General features: G+C 46.9%; 1 protein-coding gene and 1 non-coding gene across 4 annotated transcripts in view; both read right to left on the bottom strand.

Moving 5' to 3' along the window:
* The window catches only part of TENM2 (teneurin transmembrane protein 2), a 1355200-nt gene that overhangs the window by 106579 nt on the left and 1224243 nt on the right, over window positions 1-24378 (bottom strand). For all 3 annotated transcript variants that reach the window (XM_043913490.1, XM_043913492.1, XM_043913491.1), the window contains one exon: window positions 14266-14412. In XM_043913490.1, coding sequence (XP_043769425.1) covers window positions 14266-14412 — 147 coding nt within the window. The remainder of the gene's footprint in view (window positions 1-14265; window positions 14413-24378) is intronic.
* Window positions 7287-7359, bottom strand: TRNAG-CCC. The gene has a single exon. It is a non-coding gene; the product is annotated as a tRNA-Gly (tRNA).

Below are 24378 nucleotides of genomic sequence, written 5' to 3'. Positions count from 1 at the left end.
ATGGACGGAGGAGCCTGACAGGCTACACTCCATGGGGTCACAAAGCGTCAGACACGACTGAGTGACTAATACTTTCACTTTTCATCTTCTGTGAGCTCCACCTTACAGGTGAAGAAATGGAGGCTCAGAGAGGTTAAGGGTCTTGCCCACAGTCACACAAGAAGTATGTGATGGAGGAGCAATTCGCCCCTAGGCGGTCTATCCTCTGGGTTTCTATCCTCCATTCTTCATAGGAGGCTGCGAGGGACCACCGCTATTTCAAGGGGTCCTGTGAATGCTGCAGGACTTGGGGGAGGAAATGCCAAGCCTTCGGAGAACACCTTCACTTTCCAGCTGCTGTTTCTTTCCGTCTTTCTCTCTCTTCCATCTTCCCCTCTCATTCTGCCTCTCCTCAGCCCACACAGAGCCTCCAGAAACAGTGATCTCACTTGATCAGAAAGTTTTACCTCGGACATCCCTGACAGGCCTTGCTGGCACAGTCTCCCCCGTGTTAGCCCAGGGCCACGTTTCTATACCCGGGGGCTTTCTCCCCTGCCTGCAGCTGTCTTCCCTCTTTCCTGCTACAAAAACCGGCGGCAACAGAGAGCAGGGGCTTCTGATCTCAGGCACTGACTTCCCCACATGCTGGCCTGGCCCCGCGGCTTGTGGCCCCTCCCAGCTCCGTCTACCCCTCACCATGCCTGCTGCCCTCGTCAACTACCATTTCAAAGAGCCCACTGACAGGTCAGACAGAAGAGAGCCGATGGCCAGGGAGTCCGGGCCTGGCAGGGGGTGGCAGCCCGGTGGGGGGCCAGACAGTGACTAGCTGGGGCCCTCAGAAAAGGAGAGGGCTGTCACCACCGACACCTCTGAGCAACAAGCCGGAACAGTCCCTTTCCGCCTGAGGAGAGGCCCTGTCTCCTGGGGGACGGGGCTGGCCCCAAAGCTGAGAGAATTAGCAGGCAAAGAATAAAGAAATACCCCCAGCCCGGCCACGGGGAGAAGGGACCAAATTTGGCTATCAAAAGCTTCCTGCTAGATGAGGGCAATCAAAAGTGCGAATTCCTAAACCTGGCCATTACTCCGCCCTAGGCCCTGTGCTGAATGCTCCCTAGAGATGTGCTCGATTTAATCCTCACACCCACTCTATGGTGTAGGCATGAAGAACTGGCACAGTACTGCCAATTATGATCCAAGAATCTGGAGATTTGTAATGCATTGGCTGTGTGGCTTTGGATTAGTTACTTTACCTCTCTGAGCCCCAGCATCCTCATTGGTAAGCTGAAAATAATCGTATCAGCATAATAGGGTTGTTGTGAAAGACTAAATAAGCTCCATGCAAAAGCACTCAATGGATAGTAACCATCTGTTCACTCTGGTTTCCTTGTTACTCCACGTTTGGTCAAGTGACCCATACAGTGGGAGGTCGGGACCCACTCAGGACTGATTCCTGGCTGCCTCTGCCTTTCATTGCAGGAGGGTTATGGAGTCAGCCCACAGGAAGTCAACACACAGGATGAGAAAAGTTGGCTACAGAGGTAAAGAGTGGCAGAACCACGTGTTCACATCTTTGTGAAAGAAACAGTGTAGCTTACACTTGGATTTTCTTTGCATGAATATGGTGGTGTCAATGATACATAGTGACTTGGGTGTCATTGTCTGTGTGTGTTTCTTTAATCCTCAAATGAAATTTATTCATCCTACTAATAATCTCTTGAATAAATGACAACTGCTTCTTATCTTAGATACTTCATATTCAAGCTTTCATTCTTCAAGTCACGTAATAATGAATTGACCAAGATAGACAGGAACCTGGAGTTGTGGGCCTAGACTTGAGAGGGGAAACAGTGGACAAACAAATTATAATAGATTTTGTGAGCGTGATGGTGTTTTGAAGAAAAGTAAAGGGGGGCCAAGGGTTGAAGAGGGATGGAGGAGAGCCAGGGATGGCATCTCTGAAATGATGATTGGGTAGAAACCTAAGTGAAATGAGGAAACAAATTGCAGAAACATCTGGAGGAAAATCATTTGAGGCAGAGAGAATAGCAGGTACAAAAGGCCAGGAATGGGGTGTATTTTGTGAGCTATGGGGAGAACAAGAAGGTGGACACTGGGCCAGTGGAAGGAGAGGGTAAGGAAGAAAGGAGATCAGATGGAAGCAGGGACTCGCTTTTGCAAACGAATGGCCAGTGTTGCACCTGGATGCCATTCTGTGGGAGAGGAGACGCCCTGGGAAGGTCTGAGAAGCGCTGTGATATGACCTGACCTTTAAAGGGGATTCTTCTGAGGGCCCTGTGTGGGACAGCCTGGCAGCTGCAGGAACAGTAGTCAGCCTAGCAGAGTTGGTGGCAGGATGTGGGTGGAGGTGGGAAGACATTAAGAAACCAGGGCCTTAATAATTAGGAATAGAGATTGGAGGGCCCAGAAAAAGGTGCATTCATGGCTCTGTGAGACACTGTGCAGAGACGAAGGTGGCAGGTGAGAGAACCAGGGAATGACCTCTCCAGTAGACCTGCCCCAGGGATGTGAGCTTGGGGATGTTCCCGCGGCCTCAAGGCCAGAGCGCCTTAGCTGGTTTCCCCATCGGGCAGCCCAGGGCCCCCAGGCCTGCAGACATCATCCCCTGCAGGCACTTGAGCTCTCCTCACAAGGGGACATAATGTGCCAAGTCAGTGGTTCTCAAAGTGTCAGCATCTTCTGGGCACTCACTAGAAATGAGCATCGGGACCCCCTACCAGACCTATCAGATGAGAAACTCTGGGAGTGAGGCCCAGCCTAACCTATGCCTTACTCCCTTCTGGAGACTCTGATGCCCACTGACCGGTGGAAATCACTGTGCTAAGCATTTTGCACGGATGAGCTCATCTAAGCATCACAGTATCCTGTAAGGTAGGACCCATCATTAGCCCTACTTTACGGAGGACAAAACTGAGGCTCAGAGAAAGAGAAGGGGCCTACTTACATTCATATCATGAACCAGAGCAGGAGGCAGGAGATAAACAAAACCTTCCTGACCCCAGAACCTCTTTATCATCCTGCCAGGCTGCCTCTTCCTACCACAAGCAATGAGGCATCATAAAGACAGACACTTCTCTGTTGTGAGTATATATTCAGGAATAATTCAAACAGATCTGTTGGCTTCCTGTCTGAAGGAAAGGGGTGGCTGCAATTTGGGGGACCAAGATGCTCAGTGGAGGAAGGTAAAGCCAATACTTGGGATAAAATGCTCCATCTGGCACACAAGACCTGCTACACAAGAGCTGGTCTATCCCTACCAGCTTCCCCAGTTTCCCCCTCCTCCACGCTCCACACTCTCAGTCGTCTCAGACGCCCCCAAATGTGCTCTGCTGTCCTCTTGTCATTTTCCTCACCCACCACGCCCTTCCCTCTTTTCTTATCTGATTCCTCTCTAGCTTTAAAATTCCAACTTTACTGGCTTTGATGTCTCTCTTCTGGGCTGCCACTGTCTTGTGGCCTGAGGTCTATCATGGACACTTAGGACACGGCTTTGACTGGTTTCACGTATTCCTCACCCATCATCAGACTGTGGGTTCTTTGTGGGACTCTGTGTCTCATGTACCCCCACAGAGTATAGGCTTGGTGTACATGTGTTAAATGAACAAATGATTTGGGGGATTCTGTCCCAGAGTGGCTGGTTTGGGGGGAGGTGTTTGGCATCATCACCATCAATGACAAGAGGTCTGCACAGGGCAGGTACTGGGGTGTGTTGAGTCCCACTTGGGGTGCAACATTAAAGAAGGCACTCCTGGGACTTACCTGGTGGTCCAGTGGTTGAGCGTCTACCTTCCAATGCAGGGAATGCAAGTTTAGTCCCTGGCCACAAGAATTAAGATCCTACATGACCCAGGGCAACTAAGCCCATTTGCCTCAATTTCTAAACCCATGCGCTCTAGACCCTGTTGGCCACAACAAGAGAAGCCTGTGGGCCACAACTGGAGAGAAGCCCCGGAGTGTAGCAATGAAGAGCTTGCACTCCACCACAAAGACCCAGTGAAGCCAGAAAAAAAGATGGTGCTCACTCTCAAGTGCGTCTAGGTCCTCAGTCTCAGACAGACCTTGGCTCAAATGAACAATGCCAGGCACCCATTATCTGGAGGGTGACTGGGTCCTTTCGGGGAAGCATGTACTGGATTTAAAGCCAGGAAATAACTGAAAAAGACACATGTCCCCCAGCATTCATCACAGCACCATTTACTAAAGCTAGGACATGGAAGCAACCTAGATGTCCATTGTTAGATTAACGAATAAGGAAGTTGTGGCACATATACACAATGGAATATTACTCAGAAAAAGGAATGCCTCTGAATCAGTTCTAATGAGGTGGATGAACCTAGAGCCTATTATACAGAGTGAAGTAAGTCAGAAAGAAAAAAACAAATATTGCATATTTACACATATATATGGAATCTAGAAAGATATTACTAATGAACCTATTTGCAAGGCAGCAGTGGAGACGCAGACATAGAGAACAGACTTGTGGACACAGTGGGGAAAGGAGAGGGTGGGACGAATGGAAAGAGTGGCATTTAAATATGTATATTACCATATGCAAAACAGATAGCCAATGGGAATTCGCCATATGTTGCAGGGAGCTCAAACCTGGTGCTGTGTGGCAACCCAGAGGTGTGGGACGGGGTGGGGACTGGGAGGGAGGTTCAAGCGGAAGGGGACATGTGTATAGCTATGGTTGATTCATACTGATGTGTGACAGAAATCAATGCAATTTTGTAAAGTAATTATCCTCCAATTAAAAAATAAATAAATTCAACAACAACAACAAAATAAAGCCAGGAAACCAGTCTTTTGGCTCCGGTCTGTCCTTCCCTGCTGTCGCCTTCATGGAGTTCCTTTCTTCTCTGGACTTGGTAGCCGCTGGCAACTGTATATTGCAGCTTCCCTGTACCTGACAATCCTGGGCTCCGTGATCTCATAAATGAGAGACATGGGGTCCCTCGGTGTGAGGCCCTACCCCTGGGTAGTGCTGGGAGTCCTGGCTGGGGGCAGATCGATGCCGGTATACCTTGAGGATTGAAAAGGGAGGGAATTCCCTGGAAGAGGCTTGGGTTTTGCTGCGTGTGGAGACAGGCAGAAACACTGGGCTCTGAGCTTGGGGGACACCTTGCAGTTTTCTTTCGATTCACATTTGGCCGCATAATTCTGGCCCCTTGCCAATCCCCCAGAGCTCTTGGCTGAGAAGATGGAAAGTCAGAGAAAAGAGCACAGGCCTTGGGCAGCTGTTCTCTCCTCGCTGCGGAGAACGCCTCGCTATTTAAAGTCCAACTGCTCTACTTTCCCCTGCTCGCCCCTGGCACTTCAGCGCAGAAGCACTTTGTGGCAAAAAATGCACTCCAGATCCAAAACTGGGGGGAGAAGAGCTAATGCCGAGGCGATTTCTCAGAATGCTGCAAAATTCGTGCTGCTGAGGGGCTGAGGGCGTTAAGCAGATCTGCTCTGCTCTGATCCAGCATACAAAACTCAGGAGCTGTAAGGGGCCCTTGACCATGTGTCCTGAATCCTGATCTAGCTACATTTTAGCTGGAGGACCTGGGTCCACCGTCCTTCTCTGGCCCTTCTTTATCACCTATGTAAAGGATGATAATAAGAGGCTCCTAGGGCTCTCCTGGGCCAACACCATGTTTTATTTGGGCAGTCTGGTAACATCTGAGCACCGACCTGCCCTCTGCGAATAAGGGCTCCATGCACCAGGCCTTTGACCTTGAAACAAAGGACACTCCATTTGCCGGTACCGTCTAGCCCCTCAGATACGCTCCTGGGAGATGTTAGTGTCTGCATCAGATCTGTTAACCCTGGCATTACTGACATCTGGGGCTGGAAAATTCTTGGTTGTGAGTCATCCTGTGCATGCGGGATGTTTAGTAGCATCCCTGGCCTCTACCCACAAAATGCCATCAGTGACTCCTCTGTTCCTCCTTGCTGTGACTCATACAATGTCAGACGTGCCCAAGGTGCCCTGGAGAACTGTGGTCCCTGGTAGGGACCCACTGGCCTGGACTGAGGGCAGGGTTGTGGGAGCAACAGAGCTAATCATCGCACCTGCGCCCTTGAACCCTGAATTTGAAATTTAAATGCTGGTCACAGAAACCAGGGGGGCATCTCAGTCATCTAGGCAGTTTCTCTGGTCAAGGCAAAAAGCAGGCAGCCAACAGAATGATACAAATGTTACCGCTCTGCCACCAGTTACACCTTTGTTTTGATCCTTTAATTTCCCCAAGTAAGTCCTCAGTGATTTGAATTATCAACATTTTTTGCAGATTATGCATTTTAATCATAATTTTATGATGAATATTTGATTTGTCATCTAATCAGGGGAAAATATATAATTCCTTAAGAGACACTTAATAACCATTTAAGCCTCTAAAGATTTGATTAGAAAAGACTGAAGGTGCTGTGTTAGGTAAACTCATGAACTTTCAACACCTTTTTATTTTCTTCAACAAATTCCATGGTCAAATACATTTACTATGAAAAGATTTTCAATGGAAAGTTTTACCTAGGAGGCGATGTCCCCCACAAGACCTTTTTTTGTAACAGCACACATTCTGTACTTGTTTGAACTTTCTTCAGAAACAGCTTCCAAATTTTGTTGCTGGTTTAGAAGAAATGAGATGCTGGCTTTAAGGAAGAAAAGCGATTGTCACAGTGGTCAGCTGAAAAGCCTGTTTTGAATATGCCCTTCTGAGGGATCCTCATCTGGGAAATGGGAAAACTATGAAGAGAGAGACTCACAGACCTTGCATCTCTGGTGTGAAGACATAAATAATGTAGAAGAAAGAAGGGGTAAACTGGGGTGTAACATTCGCTGTGAAGGAAACACCAGACAGTGATGGGAGAAAGACAAAGGTGAACCTTCTATGATAGGCCTTTCTGTGGCCTTTGAGCTGAGACCTAAGAATAAGATGCTTCCCAAGTGGCTCAGCGGTAAAGAATCCACCTGCCAATGCACGAGACGCAAGAGATGCAGGCTTGATCCTGGGTTGGGAAGATCCCCTGGAGGAGGAAATGGCAAACCCACTCCAGTATTCTTGGCTGGTTAAGTCTGTCATGCAAAATGCCCAGGTCAGAGTATCGATGGCCTTGGACCAGCAAGGGCTGGGGGATGAAACTTAGCCCACACAAGGCTCAGAAGGCTGGCCAGAGAGGATGGAGCCAGGTCTGCTATGGAGGTTATCGGGAACAGTGAGAGAGAAGGTTGGGACCCATCACAGCAAGCCCTCCAGGCCAAGGTGAAACAGGCAGAACTCTTAGTTGCCGAATGCACGATCTAGTTCCATGACCAGGGATTGAACCTGGGTCCCCTGCATTGGGAGTGCAGAGTCTTAGCCACTGGACCACCAGGGAAGTTCCCCAAGGTGAAACATTTGATTTTGATGCTAACTATGGGAGAAGCCTTTGGAGGGCATGGCATCATCTGACTTACAATGTGAAACACCCTCTCTGCTTCTCTGTCGGGGCACAGAGATCAGCTGCAAGAACAGCAGCAGGGAAGCCTCGTGGGTTGCCTGTTCCCATGATCCAGGTGCCTCCAAAGCCCAGCACAGTGCTTTTGAAATCTTACTGATTATAGCTTTTATATGCAATGGAAAGTGGATTCTATCTCTTTTTTGAACCTCAATAGAATAAAAAGAAGCCAAACCCCTAAACTCTCAGTATCCTCAATAGAAGGAGCTTCTCTAGTCAAATGCGCCCAGGAAATCAAAGACCTTTTTACAGCTGGAAGGCCCATGTGGTTTGCTAGGAGTTCAGTTGGGGCTAGCTCTGCTTCCCTCCCAAAGACAAGAGCCCCAGTGCCTGGCCAGCTGGCAGTGGCCTCGAGGCCAAGTCTTAGCCTTCTAAGCGTTAGATATATTGCTTTGCTCTCTGGGAGCTAATTGGTTATGGCTCCAGCCACATTTGCCACAAGGTCTTTGGACTGCAGAGGGAATCCTCATCCAACCCAATTAATAGAGCAACATTGCATTTTTATGCTGTCCCCCACCCAATCCATCCATCAGCGTGATTTACACACATTAATCAAGGCATTTACAATGGGTTCACCAAGCTTGCTCCCTCATTGGATGGAGAAACCGGACTATTTGGATTCTTCCGGAGTCCCTGAGGTCTCGAGCTTGGCTCTGCTAAACGTACAGACAAGGTGAGTTATTAATTAACAATTGAGATAAATGCCGCAACAGAATCCTTGAATCATGTCAAACCAATTTGGATGGTTATGGGATGTGGAGGAGGCAGTGGGTGAGGGGTGGGTTTTGTCCGTTCCAAGTGCTTCTGGACAGACTCCAGTGTTTTTTCTCCTCATTTAGGCCTGGCTGGAGTGCCCTGAGCTCAGGCCAGCATCCACATCTCTTAACCCTAGGCAAAACAAGGAACTGAGCCTCACAGATGGAGGTAGGCTGGGGAACACTGTTCTGAAGAGCAGCCTGACTGAAGACCTTAACTTACAGACAGAAAGGTCAACGCTGCTGGTGGATGGAAGAGCTCCTACCAGGGGTTCCTGACCACACAGATCTGAGGATCTGAGGGAGATAGGAGGCAGGCTGGAGACCCTAGGCTTGATACTGTGACGGGCTTTCTTTCCACAGAGCTGACCGACGCCCACGCTCTGACAGTGTCTCCCCTAAGCCCCCGGTGAAAGGCTTCCCACCCCGTCTGCCTTCACACGCTGGATGGCAGTACTAATACCACCACGTTTATACATCCTTTCAGATGGGTTCTGAGCTTCAGATGGATGCAGTGAACTCTTTGTGGACACTCTGTGTCGTTTATCTTCATATTTCCAGAAGCCTATTTCCAAAGTCTAATATTTAGTCAGCCCTCAACAAAAGTTTGTTAAACCATGAATGAATGACAAACGGAAGGATGGATGGATGGATTCACACGCTAATGACAGAGAGTTAAAGGCTACTTAAATTTTGAGACCAATATTGGCCACCTCTCCAACCAGGAATGGAGAGCACTTCTAAAACACACTAAAGTTATTTATTCAGAAACACAACAGGAAATTGTGTTCATATTTTTCCAATTCCTTCCTTCTTCCTGAATTTAATTCCCCTTTCTTCAGTTCACTCCTCTTGGGTTCTGGGAATTCTAGGGGTAGAGGTCTTGGAAACAGGTATCACAATATTGAGCTGTGTCAGCCCAGGCAGGGGAAACTATTATTTGAAAAATTTTTTTCCTCAAAATGTGGTTGACAGACCACTTGCATCAGAATCCTTGGTAAAAATGCAGATTCCTAATCCCACATCTGACTTAATAAATCAGAGTCTCAAAGGTTGGGACCAACAAATCTATATATTTAACAAGCTCTCCAGTGTTGTCAGACAACACTGAGGTCTGATGAACGCTGGTTAGAATCTCACTGGTTATGTACTGTGGGGAAATTACAGGTTCGGCTCCATCTCTGTGGACTCAGCATCCATTCTGGACAATGACAACACCATCAATACTAATAATGTGAAAGCCAGCAACATCCAACACAAGAGGGCATCCTATGAGCTGGGCGCCTTGTAAAACGTATCACACACATTTTCTCCCTGAAACATCATACCTCCTCACGGAGGTGGCATAACTGGGCCTATTTTACAGTCAACAAAACTGAAACTTTGAGGAGGAAACTGACTTGCAGAAGTGGGTTACAGTGACTGACTCCCGAGTCCAGTTAAATCAGGGAAGTGACAGGGGATGCATGCAAAGCATCTTTCTTTTACCTTTTTAAAGACACTTGTTGATTTCTCTTTTTTTGGCTGCACTGTGTGGCATACAGGATCTTAGTTCTCCCACTAGGGAACTTAGTTCCAGAACCTATGCCCCCTGTGGTGAAAGCTTGGATTCTTAACCACTGGACCACCAGGGAAGTTCCCAGCATGTAACTTTCAGATCTGTGTTGAAGCAGGACAGAGGGAGACAAGGACAATCCCCCAGTGTGGAAGGGAAGCCTTCAGAAGGGCTGTCTCCTACCTCTCCACCTCTGAGCCTCTGCCTGCAGACTGGGGACGGCATCTGATAGGATTTCATGAGCACTTCAGACGACAATGGAAGCCAGCCTTTCCACACACAGAGGGCCAGGGCGCCTGATTCCAAGTTTTGGGTGATAAATGGGTGGAGGGAAGGCGTAAGGACTGTCTTTCCAGGGCAGACGGTCTACCAGCGCCTCTCCACCTCAAGGTTCCCACTTTGAGAGGAAATCTACACCCTTTCTCCTACCCCTGGCTGTGATGAACTATATCTCACACCTCTTTCTTGGTGGTGATAATTAAATATTATCCGCCTGTCACTTGACGCACATGTTGTGTGTATTCTCAGACTCTAATGAGCTCGTATTTGTCTTCTGTAAGCAAAAATATTTCTTTGAGTCTCTTCTTTTTCAAACTGGGGTGAGCAGTTCAAGCAAAGATCTCTCACTATTAAAAAGACAGCCTGCTCCCATGCACGTCTGTCTGAACCGTGTCTGCTACTTCTCAGGGGCCATGGCAGGTGATGTTTGTCGTTTCAAAATCAGCTAGTGCTTCCTGAGGTTAAGCTGGTGGTCACATAGCTGGAGGTGTTGGGAGACTTTGAAAGTGATGAGAATAAGAAGGTAGGAATCCATAAATTGTTTGGAGGGGCATATTTTAAGCCAGAAAATATTTGTGTGATCAATTTCCCAAGTTTTCCGAGGAAGATACTTAGCCCCATGCATCTAGAATGGTTAGGAGGAAACTGACTTGCAGAAGTGACTGACTCCATTCTAGATGCATGGGGCTTCCCTGGGTGGCTCAGTCAGTAAAGAACCTACCTGTGATGCAGGAGACCCAGGTTCCATCCCTGGGTCAGGAAGATGCCCTGGAGATGGAAATTGCTATCCACTCCAGTCTTCTTGCATTGGGAATCCCATGGACACAGGAATCTGGTGGGCTACAGTCCATGGGGTCACAAGAGTCAGACACTACTTAGCGGCTAAGCTACCACCACCATTCTAGGTACATAGGAGAGAAGTTAATTCATTCCATATAGCAGATGTGTTAGGTAAGTGGTTCTGAGAGCAGCTGCGTTAGCACCCTCTGGAAATTTACTAAACATTCAAATTCTTGCATCCTTCCCCAGACCTATGGAATCAGAAAAGGGGATAGGGCTAACAAACTATGTGTAATCAAGCCCTCCAGGTGGTTTTGCTGTAAGCTCAACTTTGGAAACTACTAGTATCTGTAGGCATTAAAACATCTTGATTCTCCAGGCAAGAATACTGGAGTGGGTAGCCATTCCCTTCTCCAGGGGATCTTCCCAACCCAGGGATCGAACCTGGGTCTCATGCATTGCAGGCAGATTCTTTACTGACTGAGCTACCAGGGAAGCCTCTCATGGAGTAACTCAGGTTGAAAAAGGCTGTAGAAGACTTCAAATATCTATTTCCATATTTGCATCTATATTTATCTCTGTTTAAAATAAAAAAGATCTATCACTTTAAACTTGAGAGTTTTAAAAAAAAATGTAGAGCATTCCTAGATGGAAAAATGATTTGGCTCTTCCAGCTTGCTTTGGAAGGGTGCTCTATTATCTTCCCCATTCATGAGGTTTATAACAAATGCACTCACTGCAGCTGCTCCCCAGGCCTGGGAGTCCCTCTGACCCACCCACTGCCATGTCTAGAGACCCACAAAGCTCTCCCTGAGAACTGGCAAAGCAGGACAGAGCCTGGGGCAGAACTCCCACCCCCACCCCCAAACAAGCAGAACAGATAAAATTAGTCTGCTGCAGGGCTGGGTCTAGGGTTGATGAAGAACAACTTCAATATTTATCAGTAAGCTGCATAGTGCTGAGCACACCTCCTCGGGAAGTAACTAACCATGAAAAGGATACTCTGTGCTGAGGAATCTCCTCCAAAAAAAGAACTCAGTTCATTTGTGAATTGCTTACGCCAGGTGAGAGAGAATCCCTGCCTACCCCTCTCACCTGACATAAGCAACTCTGAATTAACTGGGAGTTTCTTTTTATAAACACTGTGCAGAGCCTTTTTTTTTTTTTTTTTGGTGGTTAATTACTTCCTTGGGAGGTTGCTTTAATGGTTCCCATAACAAGGCCATTATTGTCTTTAGCATAATCACTGCCTCCTTTGCTTCTGTGGCTTGCCTTTCAGATGCCTCTTGCCTCTGCCTGCCAGGAGGGACCCTGAATGGTGCCCCTTGGGCAGTCCTCAGGCTGGGGACTTGCAGGGTATCTCCCCCAGCCCCATCACTTTAGGAATTTTCTCCTGGTGGGAGCTGGGATCCGAGTGGGGTGGGTGGAGGGAGAAGGGAGTGGTGCAGGGCACATCTGGGGGAGATTGGGTCCCCATCCCTTGGGTGCAGCATTTCAGCCATTTGCTAAGCTTTCAGCTGCTGACACCAACGCCAGGGAAGGAAGCCAGTTCTTTTCTGGAAGGTGAAAGAGCAGACCTGTAAGCAACCACTTTGCTTGGTGAAACCACCAGGGACCAGACGCAAAAATAGTGAATATTACCAGGAAAAGCAATGCAATTCTGACTATCTCTCTTGGAAAAAAGAAATGTATTATGGACTTATGCCTCACTTCATTCAAAAATGAATTATAAGTGGCTTCTGTCTGGGCTAAACGAATGAATGGGAGCACTGTGTCAAGTCTATAAACCTTTTGTGACTGGTGTACTCCTATCAGGGTACGCACATTTGTTTACCTAGAAACTATAGAGGTGTTACAACTGCAATAACAGGTTATGGGAATTGCAAAATGGGAGGATGAAGGAAAACAGAAATAGGATGTCTGTTACTTTCAGCCTATATCTCCAGACACCACTGAAGCCGTCCCCTTGGGGCCATGAGGGCAGGCGCTGACTGTCCCAAGGTGCAGGGACTGGCGCATATGAGAGAATACATATTTTTGTTAAATAATCAGACTCATACCTTCTTATACCCGGAAAGAGTTTCTGCCCTGAGGCAATGCTGACCACATAAGTCATTTTGGTAGGAGTGGATGACAAACCTGTACTCATGTTAGGGGACCATGACTGTGTTCCTAGGATATCAGGTGGTCCATACGCTAAGGCAACCCCATTTAGCCCCTGAATCTCAGGACTCCATTAGGGAATAAACAACACAGGAAAATTCAGCTCAGAGGTGTAGAACAGAGGTCAGCAAACTTCTGATAAAGGATCAGAGGATAAGAATTTTAGGCTTTGTCTTGGCCAACTAACCAACATTGCCTTAATGCTGAAAGCAGGACAAAACATAAACAAATAGGTGTGGCTATGTTCCAATAAAACTCTACATATGGACACTGACATCTGAATACCACATAGTTTTCATGTGTCATGAAGTATTTTCCTTCTTTATATTTTTTTCCTCAACCATGAAAAATGTAAGAACCATTTTTTTTTTTTCTTGTAGGCTTTGCTTATACAAAAACAGGCAGCGGATCGGATTTGGTCCAAGGGCTGCGGTTTGCCAACCTTTGGTTAGAACATGGATTTTGGAGTCAGAGCTGGGTTTGGATTGTGATTAAAACAGAAAGATTGTGATTAAAACAGAGAGTCACAGATGTAGAGAACAATCTTATGTTTACCCAGGAAAAAAGATGGGGAGGGGTAAACTGGGAGACAGGTTAACATATACATATATATGTATATATATACTATATATAAGATAGATAACAAATAAGAGCCTACTGTATAGCACAGGGAATGCTACTGAATGCTCTGTAGTGGTTTACACGGGAAAAGAATCTAAAAAAGAGTGGGTATATGTACATGTATAACGGATTCACTTCGCTGTACATCTGAAAGTAGCACAACATTGTAAATCAACTGGACGCCAATAAAAATTAAGGAAAAAGTTACTTCATCGCTCTCTAGGCCTCAGTTTCCTCATCTGTATAGCAACATCTCAAAGGGCTGAAAGGATGCAGCCTTTTCACAGCTCACAACATCCTAGCCCATGTTGAACACATAACGTCACCAGCACAGATTTGTTTGTAACTCCATACCCTGTGAGGAATGGTCACCCAAAGGTAGAGTCAGGGCCTGGCCACCTTTCCGTGGGGGACGTGTACTTGAGAAACCAAAGCCAGTATCCACCCCTGGTGCCTCCAGGGACCCCCGCTGGCCCAAGGACGCCCCGTTCTCTGCTGCCTTTGCTTCAAAGGAAGTGTTACAACAACATTTGACAATAGCAGAGGGGAGGTCTTTCAAAAGGGACTCATGATGACCGTCTATACACAACGCTCCACTCTTGAGGGGCTGGGAATTCGAAGACGATCACTCACCTCCCTCATTATCCTTGTTATCCGCACAGGAGGTTTCCATGGCAACGTTGCATCCGGGCCCTCTCCAGCCGGTCTGGCAGACACACTGCCAGCTGCTCTGACCCAGTGTGCATCTCCCGTTGCCGTTGCACAAATCGGGGCAGCCATCTGGTTGGAGAAACGGAGAGGATGAGGAGGAGGAACGTGAGGCCGCGCTGGGGCCGCGGGGGAGCCATGCAAAGGGGCAGCCAGGCCACAGGGCGGCTGCTGGGCCAGCCGCAGAGGGGGCCCGGACCTGGCTCGGGAGGAGTCGGGGAAGCAGGCGATGCATGCGGTTGCAAGACGTTAGCAGGGGCCCAGATGCAGACGCTCCCCAGTGACACTGACCTGTGCGAAGGGGTCTGAGGCAACCTTTCCAAAGTGGGGAATGTTCTGGAAAAACGAAACTAGCCCTGAGCGGACAAGTCTAGTAGGTTGTTACTTCCAGCCCATGGCTCAGGGTTGATGCTACCTCAAGGAAAATCTTTTCTTTCTTTTTTCAGTGCCTTCTGCAGAAGGGAGAAAATTCCCTACCAACCCAGGGTGGAGGCTGAGTGCCCTCAATCTTTCAGAATTTTAAAACTAAATTTACATGTGATTAGCATGAGCTTCTTAGGACCAAGAACTGGATGATTCTGCTGGGCTATTTTCATATTTTTGTGTTATTTAGTTTTAAGGGACACTTAAAATGTTGGCTGCTAATCACTCAACCTATTTATGGCATGATGTAAAAATACTGTAGAATCTGATGCCTGGGGAAGGGGTAGGTGCTCAGTGCTATGGATTGGGAGAAAGCAGAGGAAAGCTTATGTGCCTGGGGGGAGGCGGGAGGGTTGGAGTCATTCTTATTTTGTGGTTTTCTTTTCCTTTTTGGGTGTGTATTTGTGTAGAATCAGTAGCCTGCCTCACTCCCTAGCTGTCCCAGCCCCCAAAACAGTTGCAGCTACTGCTCTGCTGACCTGAGCCTGGGTAAAGAGAGTCTGGATGAGGAAAGAAGAGAAAGACTGGGGGTCACTACGGAGAGAGGGGGGGTATCTGGGAGGATGTGGCCATGCTCACAAAACCTACTTGCTGGCAAGAATTCCTAGATATGTTTTCATCTTTCTTTCCTTTAAGAGCTTTATTGAGGTATAATTTACATACCATAAAATTCACCTCCTTTAAGTGTACAAGGCAATGACTTCGAGGAAATTAAAGACATGCAGTCTAGGTATGTTCCCTTATATACCTACATTTGAAGAGATTCTTATGTTAAAACACATTCCGAATGACCATTAATTGTCCTAGGAAAATAACTTTTCCTGAATCTCTCTCTTTCTATCTTGACTTCTTGCTACCATCTCCATCTCTTTCTATATCTATTTTTAAACCACACAAAGTGCAGGGTGGATTGGGCCGTGGCAGAGGGATGAAGCGCTTTGTAATGATGGAGGTAATTGATTTGAAACCTTTCTTGCCCAAATCTTCTGAATCAAAACCGTCTCTCTCCCCCTCCTTCTCTCTCCAGTGTTCTGGAGGCCATCACCTGGTCGCCTTCCTCTCTTCTCGAGTCCCCCTTACGAGAATGCCGATAAACCTAATTTGTGCATGTGGCAGAGCTGGGAATTTAAAGGACTCCTCCTAAGAAGAAAGGGCTGGAGGGTTTGAAATTGAGTTGAACTTTACTTCTTTAAGGAGCTTCACTCCTCAATACTTCTTCCCTCCCATCCTTTCTAGAACGTGGTATGGGTTAGGACCGGGGTAAGCAACAGGAGAAGTTCTACATGCAGAAGTCTCTGTAAAGAAACAGCTTTCTTGAGAGGAGACATGAGGAGATGGTGATCAGGGAATTTTTTTCTTTTGTTTTAGGGCCTGGCACTCAATCTAGGATGTGAGCAAAGCACTGGTGTTTGCATACCTAGAAAAAGACTTACTGATCTCCACACCTATCCTCTCAAAGTCAAGAGTCACATTTCCATTCCTTACCTACCAAGGAGGTGACCACAGCCCTGCCTGGAATACAGGTGATTTTCCCATCTCTTTATACTTTGAGAGAGAGCTGGGAGAGGAAGCCAGCCCCGGTGTCAGGGAAATGCCACAAATATTTCTGCAGGAGCAAAATGCAACTCCGTAGGTAAAGCCCAAGGGACATTTCACAGATTTGCAAGGAAAAGAGAGTATCCGAAACCCCCAGCCACCTCCAGCTTTACAATTTCTACGAGCAGAGTTTTAGGGACTGGGTCACAGAGAAGACACTACATGACCCACCAGCATTCCCCTGGCATGGTATCTATCATGTGTGCTTTGTTATTTAGCTACTTTGAGGTCTTGTGTTTGACTAAAATCATGCCCAAAGTCTCAACAGAAGCCTCATTGTGTAGGACACCCACGACCACTACATAAATTTCAAATTTGCAAAGAACACCAGCATGTCAGTCAGGTATGCACTCAAAATATGTATGCTCCTAGATTGAATGAGGTTTTTTTTTTTCCTTTTCTTTCTCTCTCCATTCCCCTCCTCCTCCCCAGACCAACTGAAGAGAGATAAACAGACCACAGTAGCTGGTTTTCTCCACATTGTATGAGGAAGATGAAAACACGAACAGTGGGAAGCTGGCAAATCTCTGAGAAGTTTTGGGGCAGCTGGGAATTAATGGACAGGACGTTGCTTTTTAGCTTGAAGAGGAAGAAAGCAGCCTTGGTAAATGCGTGGCGTTGCTAGGCAACCCCAAGCTACCCCCAGCACAAGTTCATTCTGCTGGTGGCCTTCCGAGGAGGTGATTCGTTGTGTTTGTAAAGTGCAAAGCCAGCCTCTGCTTAAGGGAAAACAAAACGTAGGAAGTAATTAGTCTGGAGGGCAAATGGGTATCAGGTGGTGGCTTTTCCCTGGAGAGGAATCTAAAACTGCAGTTGAATGGGGCTTATGGGCTTAGACTTGGGGATCCAGCAGGTCTCTTGTGTGGAGTCTTCTGGATTTCAGGCTAGCTAGCACTGCTCCTTCCTGCAGTGCTCGTCTCTGAGACCACTGATACAGAAGGCCTGAGGCACAGCTGCTTGGTTCTTCCCACAGCTGGAGCTGGCTTTTGGAAACTTCAGGTTCTATCATGACCCTAGACCTGAGATTCTCAACTGAGGCAACTGTGGCCCCCATCCCTCCCCCCAGGGGACATGGGCAATGTCTGGAGACACTCGGGATTATCACACCTTGGGGAGGATGCTGCTGACATCCGGTGGGTAGAGGCTGGATGTTCAGCATCTTACAATGCCCAAGACAGTCCCCACGACAGAGAACAAAACAGCCCCAGATGTCAGCGGTGCTGAGGTGGAGAAGCCTTGCCCTTGATCTAAAGTTGCACAAGAGCTAAGGTTTCCCTGTTTGCTCTTGGATCTCAGAAACTGCCTCAGTGTCAGGCACACAGTAGGTGCTTTAATGAATGGAAACACAAATCAGGTGGCGCTAGATCATTTCAGCCTGGCCTTCATTTATAGACCCTTCTGACAGTTATGAGAAGCTAGTGGGGCTTCCTTCTTAAAGACCTAAGTCTTCTTCCTAGAGAGAACTTTCTAGGGCAACAATGATATCTGGGGCTGGTTCTATCACACTTCAAATGCTTTTGGCAGAAAGCATTGGAAATGGAATCATTTCCAAGACTTTTCTACACGCAGAGTTCTAACCACTAGGAAAAAATATTCATTGGCACAGTTACCAGGTAGGCAGAGTTTCTGCCTTAACAAAAATTAGAGCTGATGTAAAAATTAAGGATTTAAAAAAATCCCCAAACCCAAACACACTGGTATATTCTGATGACTCCTGAATTTCCAACTTTATTCCCTTGAGCACTGGACCTGGACTCCAGCTTGCATCTCAACATCTCCATCTGTTCACTCACAAGTATCTCAAACTCAACAGAATTTGGTTTCTTGATCTTCCTTCCCCTCCCAAACTCTGATTCCTTGATCAAGGGATGGCACCTCTGTGTATCCCACTGGCCAAGACTGAAGCCTTGGAGTCATTGTTAATTACCCACCCCACGCCCCTCCTCTCTCATCTCATGTATCTAGTCAACAATCAAGTCCTGTTCTTTACTATAAGAAGCCCTACCTGTTCTTCCTAAATATCTCTAGAATCTTAACCTGAGCCATCCCCATCTTTGGTTTAAACTCTGTTCAAAGCCATCTAACTGGTCTCTCTGCCACCAGTCTTATACCATTATCCCTTCTCTCAGTTCTGGACCCTGCTGCAAACACTTCTATAGCTTTCTGACGACCTTAGGTAAAGTCTGAAGTCCTTGGCTTCCAGATCTCACACTGGTTATCACCATATCAGTCTAACTCAATGTCACTTTAGGCTTTATTCACATCGAAGCCATTCTGCCTTTTGTTATCTGTCTAACTTCACCCCATCCTTCACTCAACTCACCTCCAGAGAGCCTTTCCGAAGCTCCCAAATCGAGTTCCACCTATCATGGCGCTTTATCCTACCCTATCCTATTCTATCCACCACACAGAATCACAACTCTCTGGCATCTCCTTGATGCTTGCTAGCTCTTGTAGCAGCTCTTCTTTACGACGTTTTATCATCACCTGAAGGAAAATTGTTGTAATAAATGTGCACATCGTCACAACTGCCATTTGAATGGGGCCCCTAAAACCGTGCAGTGTACAGCTGCTCTGGGCATTTCTATTATCATGCAAACCTGCTAAGGCAGGGGCCATGTTTCTATCCTATTTACTCTTGGATTGCTAGTACTCAACACATAGGCAGGGGATGAATGAGTGAATGACTTCTGACTTAAATCAGCATCTCTGATACCTTTGGCAGAGTGGAAATGGGATAGTTTCCAAGACTTTTATACATGCAGAATTCTGAACACTAAAAAAAAAATTTCATCAATGCAGTTACCAGGTAGGCAGGCTCTCTGCCTCAACAAAAATTAGGCAGGAGCGAAATAATGTCTACAGCACAGTTAAAAGGGGAGCATAAATGTACTTGAAGAAAGCTATAATTACCATAAAACGCTTTTCTAAAAAAGCATCAAGAAATGTTCTGCCACGTGCAGCAATTGAGAGGTAGAAATAAGTGGCTAATACGGGACAAGGGATGTGGAAAGAGAAGTAGGACTTTAACATTCTACATCGGGCACACCTTAGGAAAGCAGAGAGGGCACCATGCAGATGGCAATGCAAGTGAAAACACAAAACCAGGTGCATGTCAATGCAGACAGATGAGGAAGCAAGCTGGAGAAGGGAGACGTATGTGCCTGCAGGTTCAAGAGACCATTAGGAGAGCTACTGCAGCCTGGACTACACCCACCGTGGAAAGGTTTTTCTGAGTCCAGGGGAAAACCTGAACCCGGTCTGTGGTCAGAGATTTCTGAGGTCAAAACCTGGATCTGCCTCTTGTTGTCTGTGTGGCTGTGAGCTAGTGGCTTTACCTTTCACCCCTGTTTGTAAAACTCTATCTTGCTAATTGGAAAAGGAAATATGGCAACCCACTCCAGTATTCTTGCTTGGGATAATCCCACGGACAGAGGAGCCAGGGGGCTACAGTCCATGGGGTCACAAAGAGTCAGATACTACTTAGCGACTAAATCTCCACCATCATCTTGCTAATGGATCTTATTTCTTGTCCTGCCCAAAAGAATGTAACCTGCACAAGGGGTAAGATTTTTGCATCTTTTGTCCACTGAAGTATACTCAGTGTCAGAAGAATAGCTGGCATATAACACATGCAATCAACATTTGTTGAATGAATGAATGAATGAACAAGGATGATGGTAATACTTTACACAGATGTCAGAGGTGTAAAATGAAATGTTAAAGGCAAAGATTTTAGCATCAAGTTAGAGCACATTGCAACTGCTCCATAGAGAGAAACACTTATGGTTATTAGTGTTGATATAATTATTGATATTACAAATATTATATATAATCAGTGGCAGGCTTTTTCTTTGGGGCATAAGGTGAAGTGCAGGCCACTTCTTCTTGCTTCATCTCCAGATTAAGAAAAAACCAAGAGCTTATCCTATTTCAAATGAAAAAATGGAGGTTTCTGGGGATGTCCTGAGTGTGTGACTGCTTCACATCCTAGGAAAACCTCACTACCCTTTGCCTACCACTCACGACTCTAGCAAAGTCACTGGAAGTGTTTTCAGATAACCCACTGACACTAAGAGCCAGTCTGAGGAGCAGAAGAGTTGAGAATAAAATGAGTGATGACTTTTTCTTTTGGGAAGTATTGTACTTTTGCTTGTTCACTTAATTAGGGGACCCCTTCTCCCCCAACTGCTTTAAACACCACTATTTTCTGAGAGCTGTGCATTGCTGGAACTGAGGAAAAGACGCACAATGGAAATATGTAATAGAGTCCGTCACTGCATTCCAGAACTCTTTAAGTCTGCAAACAGCTGAGGGACTGGGGACCAGGGGTTTGGTGGTCATTTCTATTAAAGAGCAGCGGCAAATGCTCAGAAAATTCAATTGGGTGTTTCGAGACACTCTGAGGCAAACTCCAACTAATTTTAGAAGCCTGGCTCTACCAGAGAAGCATTTTGGTTCCCCGAAAACAGCAGGACTTGTCCTCTCGCTCATCTGGGTGAGTAACAGGGAGCAGGAAAGAGACTCTGTTTCCAGGCACAAATTAATACGGACCCTCAGCCATGAACCTGAGCTTGAACAGATGCCCCTGCTTTGTCAGAAAAGATGCAGAAAATCCAGAGGCAGATGTTCCTTCATCTCAATAGCATGTGTATGTCTTTAAGGGTCCGTGTAGGGCTGAGGAGGGGGTATGCTGGGGTGGGGGGAGGTCTGGGAAGGCCAGGGATCCTTTCCATGGACTGCTGCTGTTTTTTTGCTCGGAAGAGAGAAATCATGCCCGCCCCACCCCACCCCAGCAGCAGCAGAAGCGTCCATGAGGTGATATAAATTTGGATCCAGGTGTCGATGCTGCCTGTTTCCTGGATGAGCCAGGATTCTCACTGATCAGCATCATTTCTGTCTGCCTGGGAAAAGGAAGGCAGCAGGCTCAGCCTTGGGCTCAGAAAAAAAAAAATGCATCTTATTTTGTACAGTTTTGATGCTTCCAGCTCTTACTAGTACAATTTTTAAAAGAGTAGAAGATCATGAAGGGAGGAAACAGTTTAGGTAGCAGTAACTGGGGATCGTTCTGGGGAGGGAAATCCCATGTCAATTACTTAGTGAATTGAGACTGAGTCACTGCTGCTTCTAGGCCTTTTGGCTAAGTACGGGGGCTTCCCAGGTGACACAGTGAATCCACCTGCCAATACAGGGGATGCAAGAGATGCAGGTTCGATCTTAGGGTTGGGAGGCTCCCCTGGAGAAGGAAATGGCAACCTGCTCCAGTATTCTTGCCATGGACAGAGGAGCCTGGTGGGCTACAATCCATGGGGGTCACAAAATGTTGGACACGACTGAGCACATGTCATCACCTAGGAGCACTGGAGTCGGACACAAGTCTATGCTTTCCTTGGGGGGAGCCTGCTTTTTTCCTTTATCACTCTTCTTTATCCCACTTCACCCAATCATAGGAGGATGTCATGGGTTAGTGATGGGCAAATATCATGAGGTTGCTAAGGTACATGTCAACTGCAGCCACCCTGAACACTACTGATGATGCACCAAGGCTTTCTCCCATTGCTTCAGATCACAGCAGTGCTTCTCAAAGTGTGGTCCTGGTACCGCCAGGGGCAACATCACCAGCGGCAATATCTCAGAAACGCGCACTCTTGGGTTCCATCCTAGACCCACCATCAGGACCTCTGGGGTGGGGCCTGGCAGTTGGCATTTTAACAAGCCCTCCAGCAGGATCTGAAGGCTGCTGTGTGAGAACCGCTGCTTCAGGATCAAGTCCTAACTCCTTAAAAAACCTCCAAGGCCCCACATGACCCGAACCTGTCCATCTCATCTCCTGTCACTTGAGGTTTCTGCTCTCTGACCTTCAGCCACGCTGCTCTGCTCTGCTCTGCTCAAGAACACAGCCTGCCTGCATGGCCTGGATCCTCCTTTTATGCTTTGGCGGATTCCTCCCCTAAACCCTGCTCCCTGCACTCACTTTGGCAAAGCCATGCATCCTCAGCTTGTTCAGAGAAGGCTTTCTGACTTTCAATTCAGGGTTCTGCCCCTATCATAGGACTTCACAGCACCACCTACTCCATTCTAATTCATCTTTTGTTTAGAGCAGTAGGTCTCCACTTGGCTGCACATTAGAATCACTTGGGAGCCTTGAAAAATCCTGATTGTAGGCTGCACCCCAATTAAATCAGAATCTCCAAGGATGAGGCTCAGACATCAGTATTTTGATTTCTTGAGCTCCCCAAGTAGTTCCTCTGTGCAGCTGAGATTGAGAACTCTCAATGCCCGTCTTCCTGGGAGCCTCCAGGCCTCCTGAGAGCAAAGACTCTGTTGTACAGGCTGTTTTCCCAGCATTAAAGATGTTTGTTGAATGAATGCATAAATAAGCCACATGGTGTTTCTGCTGCTTCACTGTGTCCTTGAGTCAGCCGCCAGCTAAAGGGAAAAGCTTCCTGCAGGCCACGCCCCCTGGATGGATGACACCTCCTCCAAGTCAAAGAAACAGCTGGTTCCGGTGCTGGGTCTAAAACCAGGCTGATTCCAGTGGCTGTGGATGCATGCTGGGGGAGTCTGTGTATTTTAACTTTGAATCAGCTGATCCCTTCTGACCAAAAGAGACAGGATAGAGCACCCAGGGAGAAGGGAGAAGAGGGGGAGGGAGAGGGAGAAGAGAGGCATGTTGGCAGATTAAGAGGGTGACAAGAGTTCCACAAAGGCAAGGATGACAATAATAAGAGAGCCCAATGGTTTAATTTGGTTCTTGGAGGATAATCAAGTTGTTGTAGCTCGTGCTGCTTATTCCCACAGCTGTCCAGCAAATAATGAATGTGGTACCTACCCAGTATGGAAATAGGGACAAAGGCACGACTTTGATTTCTTATTTGTTATTTTTAACCATCCAATTTCTACACCCACTGAGCATCCGTATAGCCACAGGAGGGTCATAAAAATACAAATAACACCTAGGAGGCCTGTGGGCACGGACCTGTTACTTACTGCAGGGCTGACGGCTCTCTTTTAACTGGTGTAAAATCAGGCTGATGATAAATTGCCATATATATTCCTTTGTTGTTGCTGTTTGCAGCCCAACTTGAGAAAATGTAAGGAAATCACTACATATTTGTTTCTTATAGATGTCAAAAGCACCAGGCAAAGAACCTGCCCCAGGACTGTAACTCTGGATTTTTGGAAGCTTTTAATAGGAAGACAACAATAATAGCAAACTCTCAACTAGACATTTCTGTGTGCCTGGCACTCTTTTATACGTCTCTCATGCATTAACTTATTTGTTACAATAACCCTACGATGTAGGCACTGTGATGATTCCCATGTTACACGCGAGGCAATGGAGGCACAGAGAGGTTAGGCAACTTGGCCCAAGTTGCAGAGCTCATTAGTTGGTGGAGCCAGGATGTGACATCAGACAGGCTCCAGAGGCTCTGCTCTCCCCTAGGGGGACCGACTGTTCCCACATGTCTGGGACTGTCTAGTTTTAGCTCCAAAAGTAGTGAGTCCCAGGAAATCCCTCAGTTCCATGCCAACTGGGATGACTGTCATCATCAAGGTCAGGGAATGAGGACTGGGCTCATTTCACTGGTGGTTGTGGGGGCGAATGCCCCTAAGGGCAAGGGACAGGGCACAGACTTTTATGCTGGGTTACCTGTTTGAGGATGTTGGGCCTCCAACAGCGTCTGCTGCCCCACTTGGGACAAAGTACCAGTTCAATCCTATAACCACATGGCTGTAGTGTGGTTAAGAAAATGGGCTCTGAATCCAGGCTGCCTGAGTTCACATCCCGGCTCTATCCCTTGGTTGCATAATCTTATTAGCAAAAACTATGAGATCTTTAGTCCTTAGTTTCTTCATCTATGAAAGGACGGCAATAAGAGTACCTATTCTAGAGGACAATTGGGGTTTAAAAGAGAATACTTATCATATTACTTATCATACTTAGCACGGGTGTTAGTAGGTATTAATGCACAAAAATACGCACAACATGTAAACTACGTGTAAATGCACATAGTA

Source organism: Cervus elaphus, chromosome 9, assembly GCF_910594005.1.
Source record: "Cervus elaphus chromosome 9, mCerEla1.1, whole genome shotgun sequence".
Lineage (NCBI taxonomy): Eukaryota > Metazoa > Chordata > Mammalia > Artiodactyla > Cervidae > Cervus > Cervus elaphus.
The sequence above is the reverse complement of the archived record's forward strand: the minus strand, read 5'-3'. Positions and strand labels throughout refer to the sequence as shown.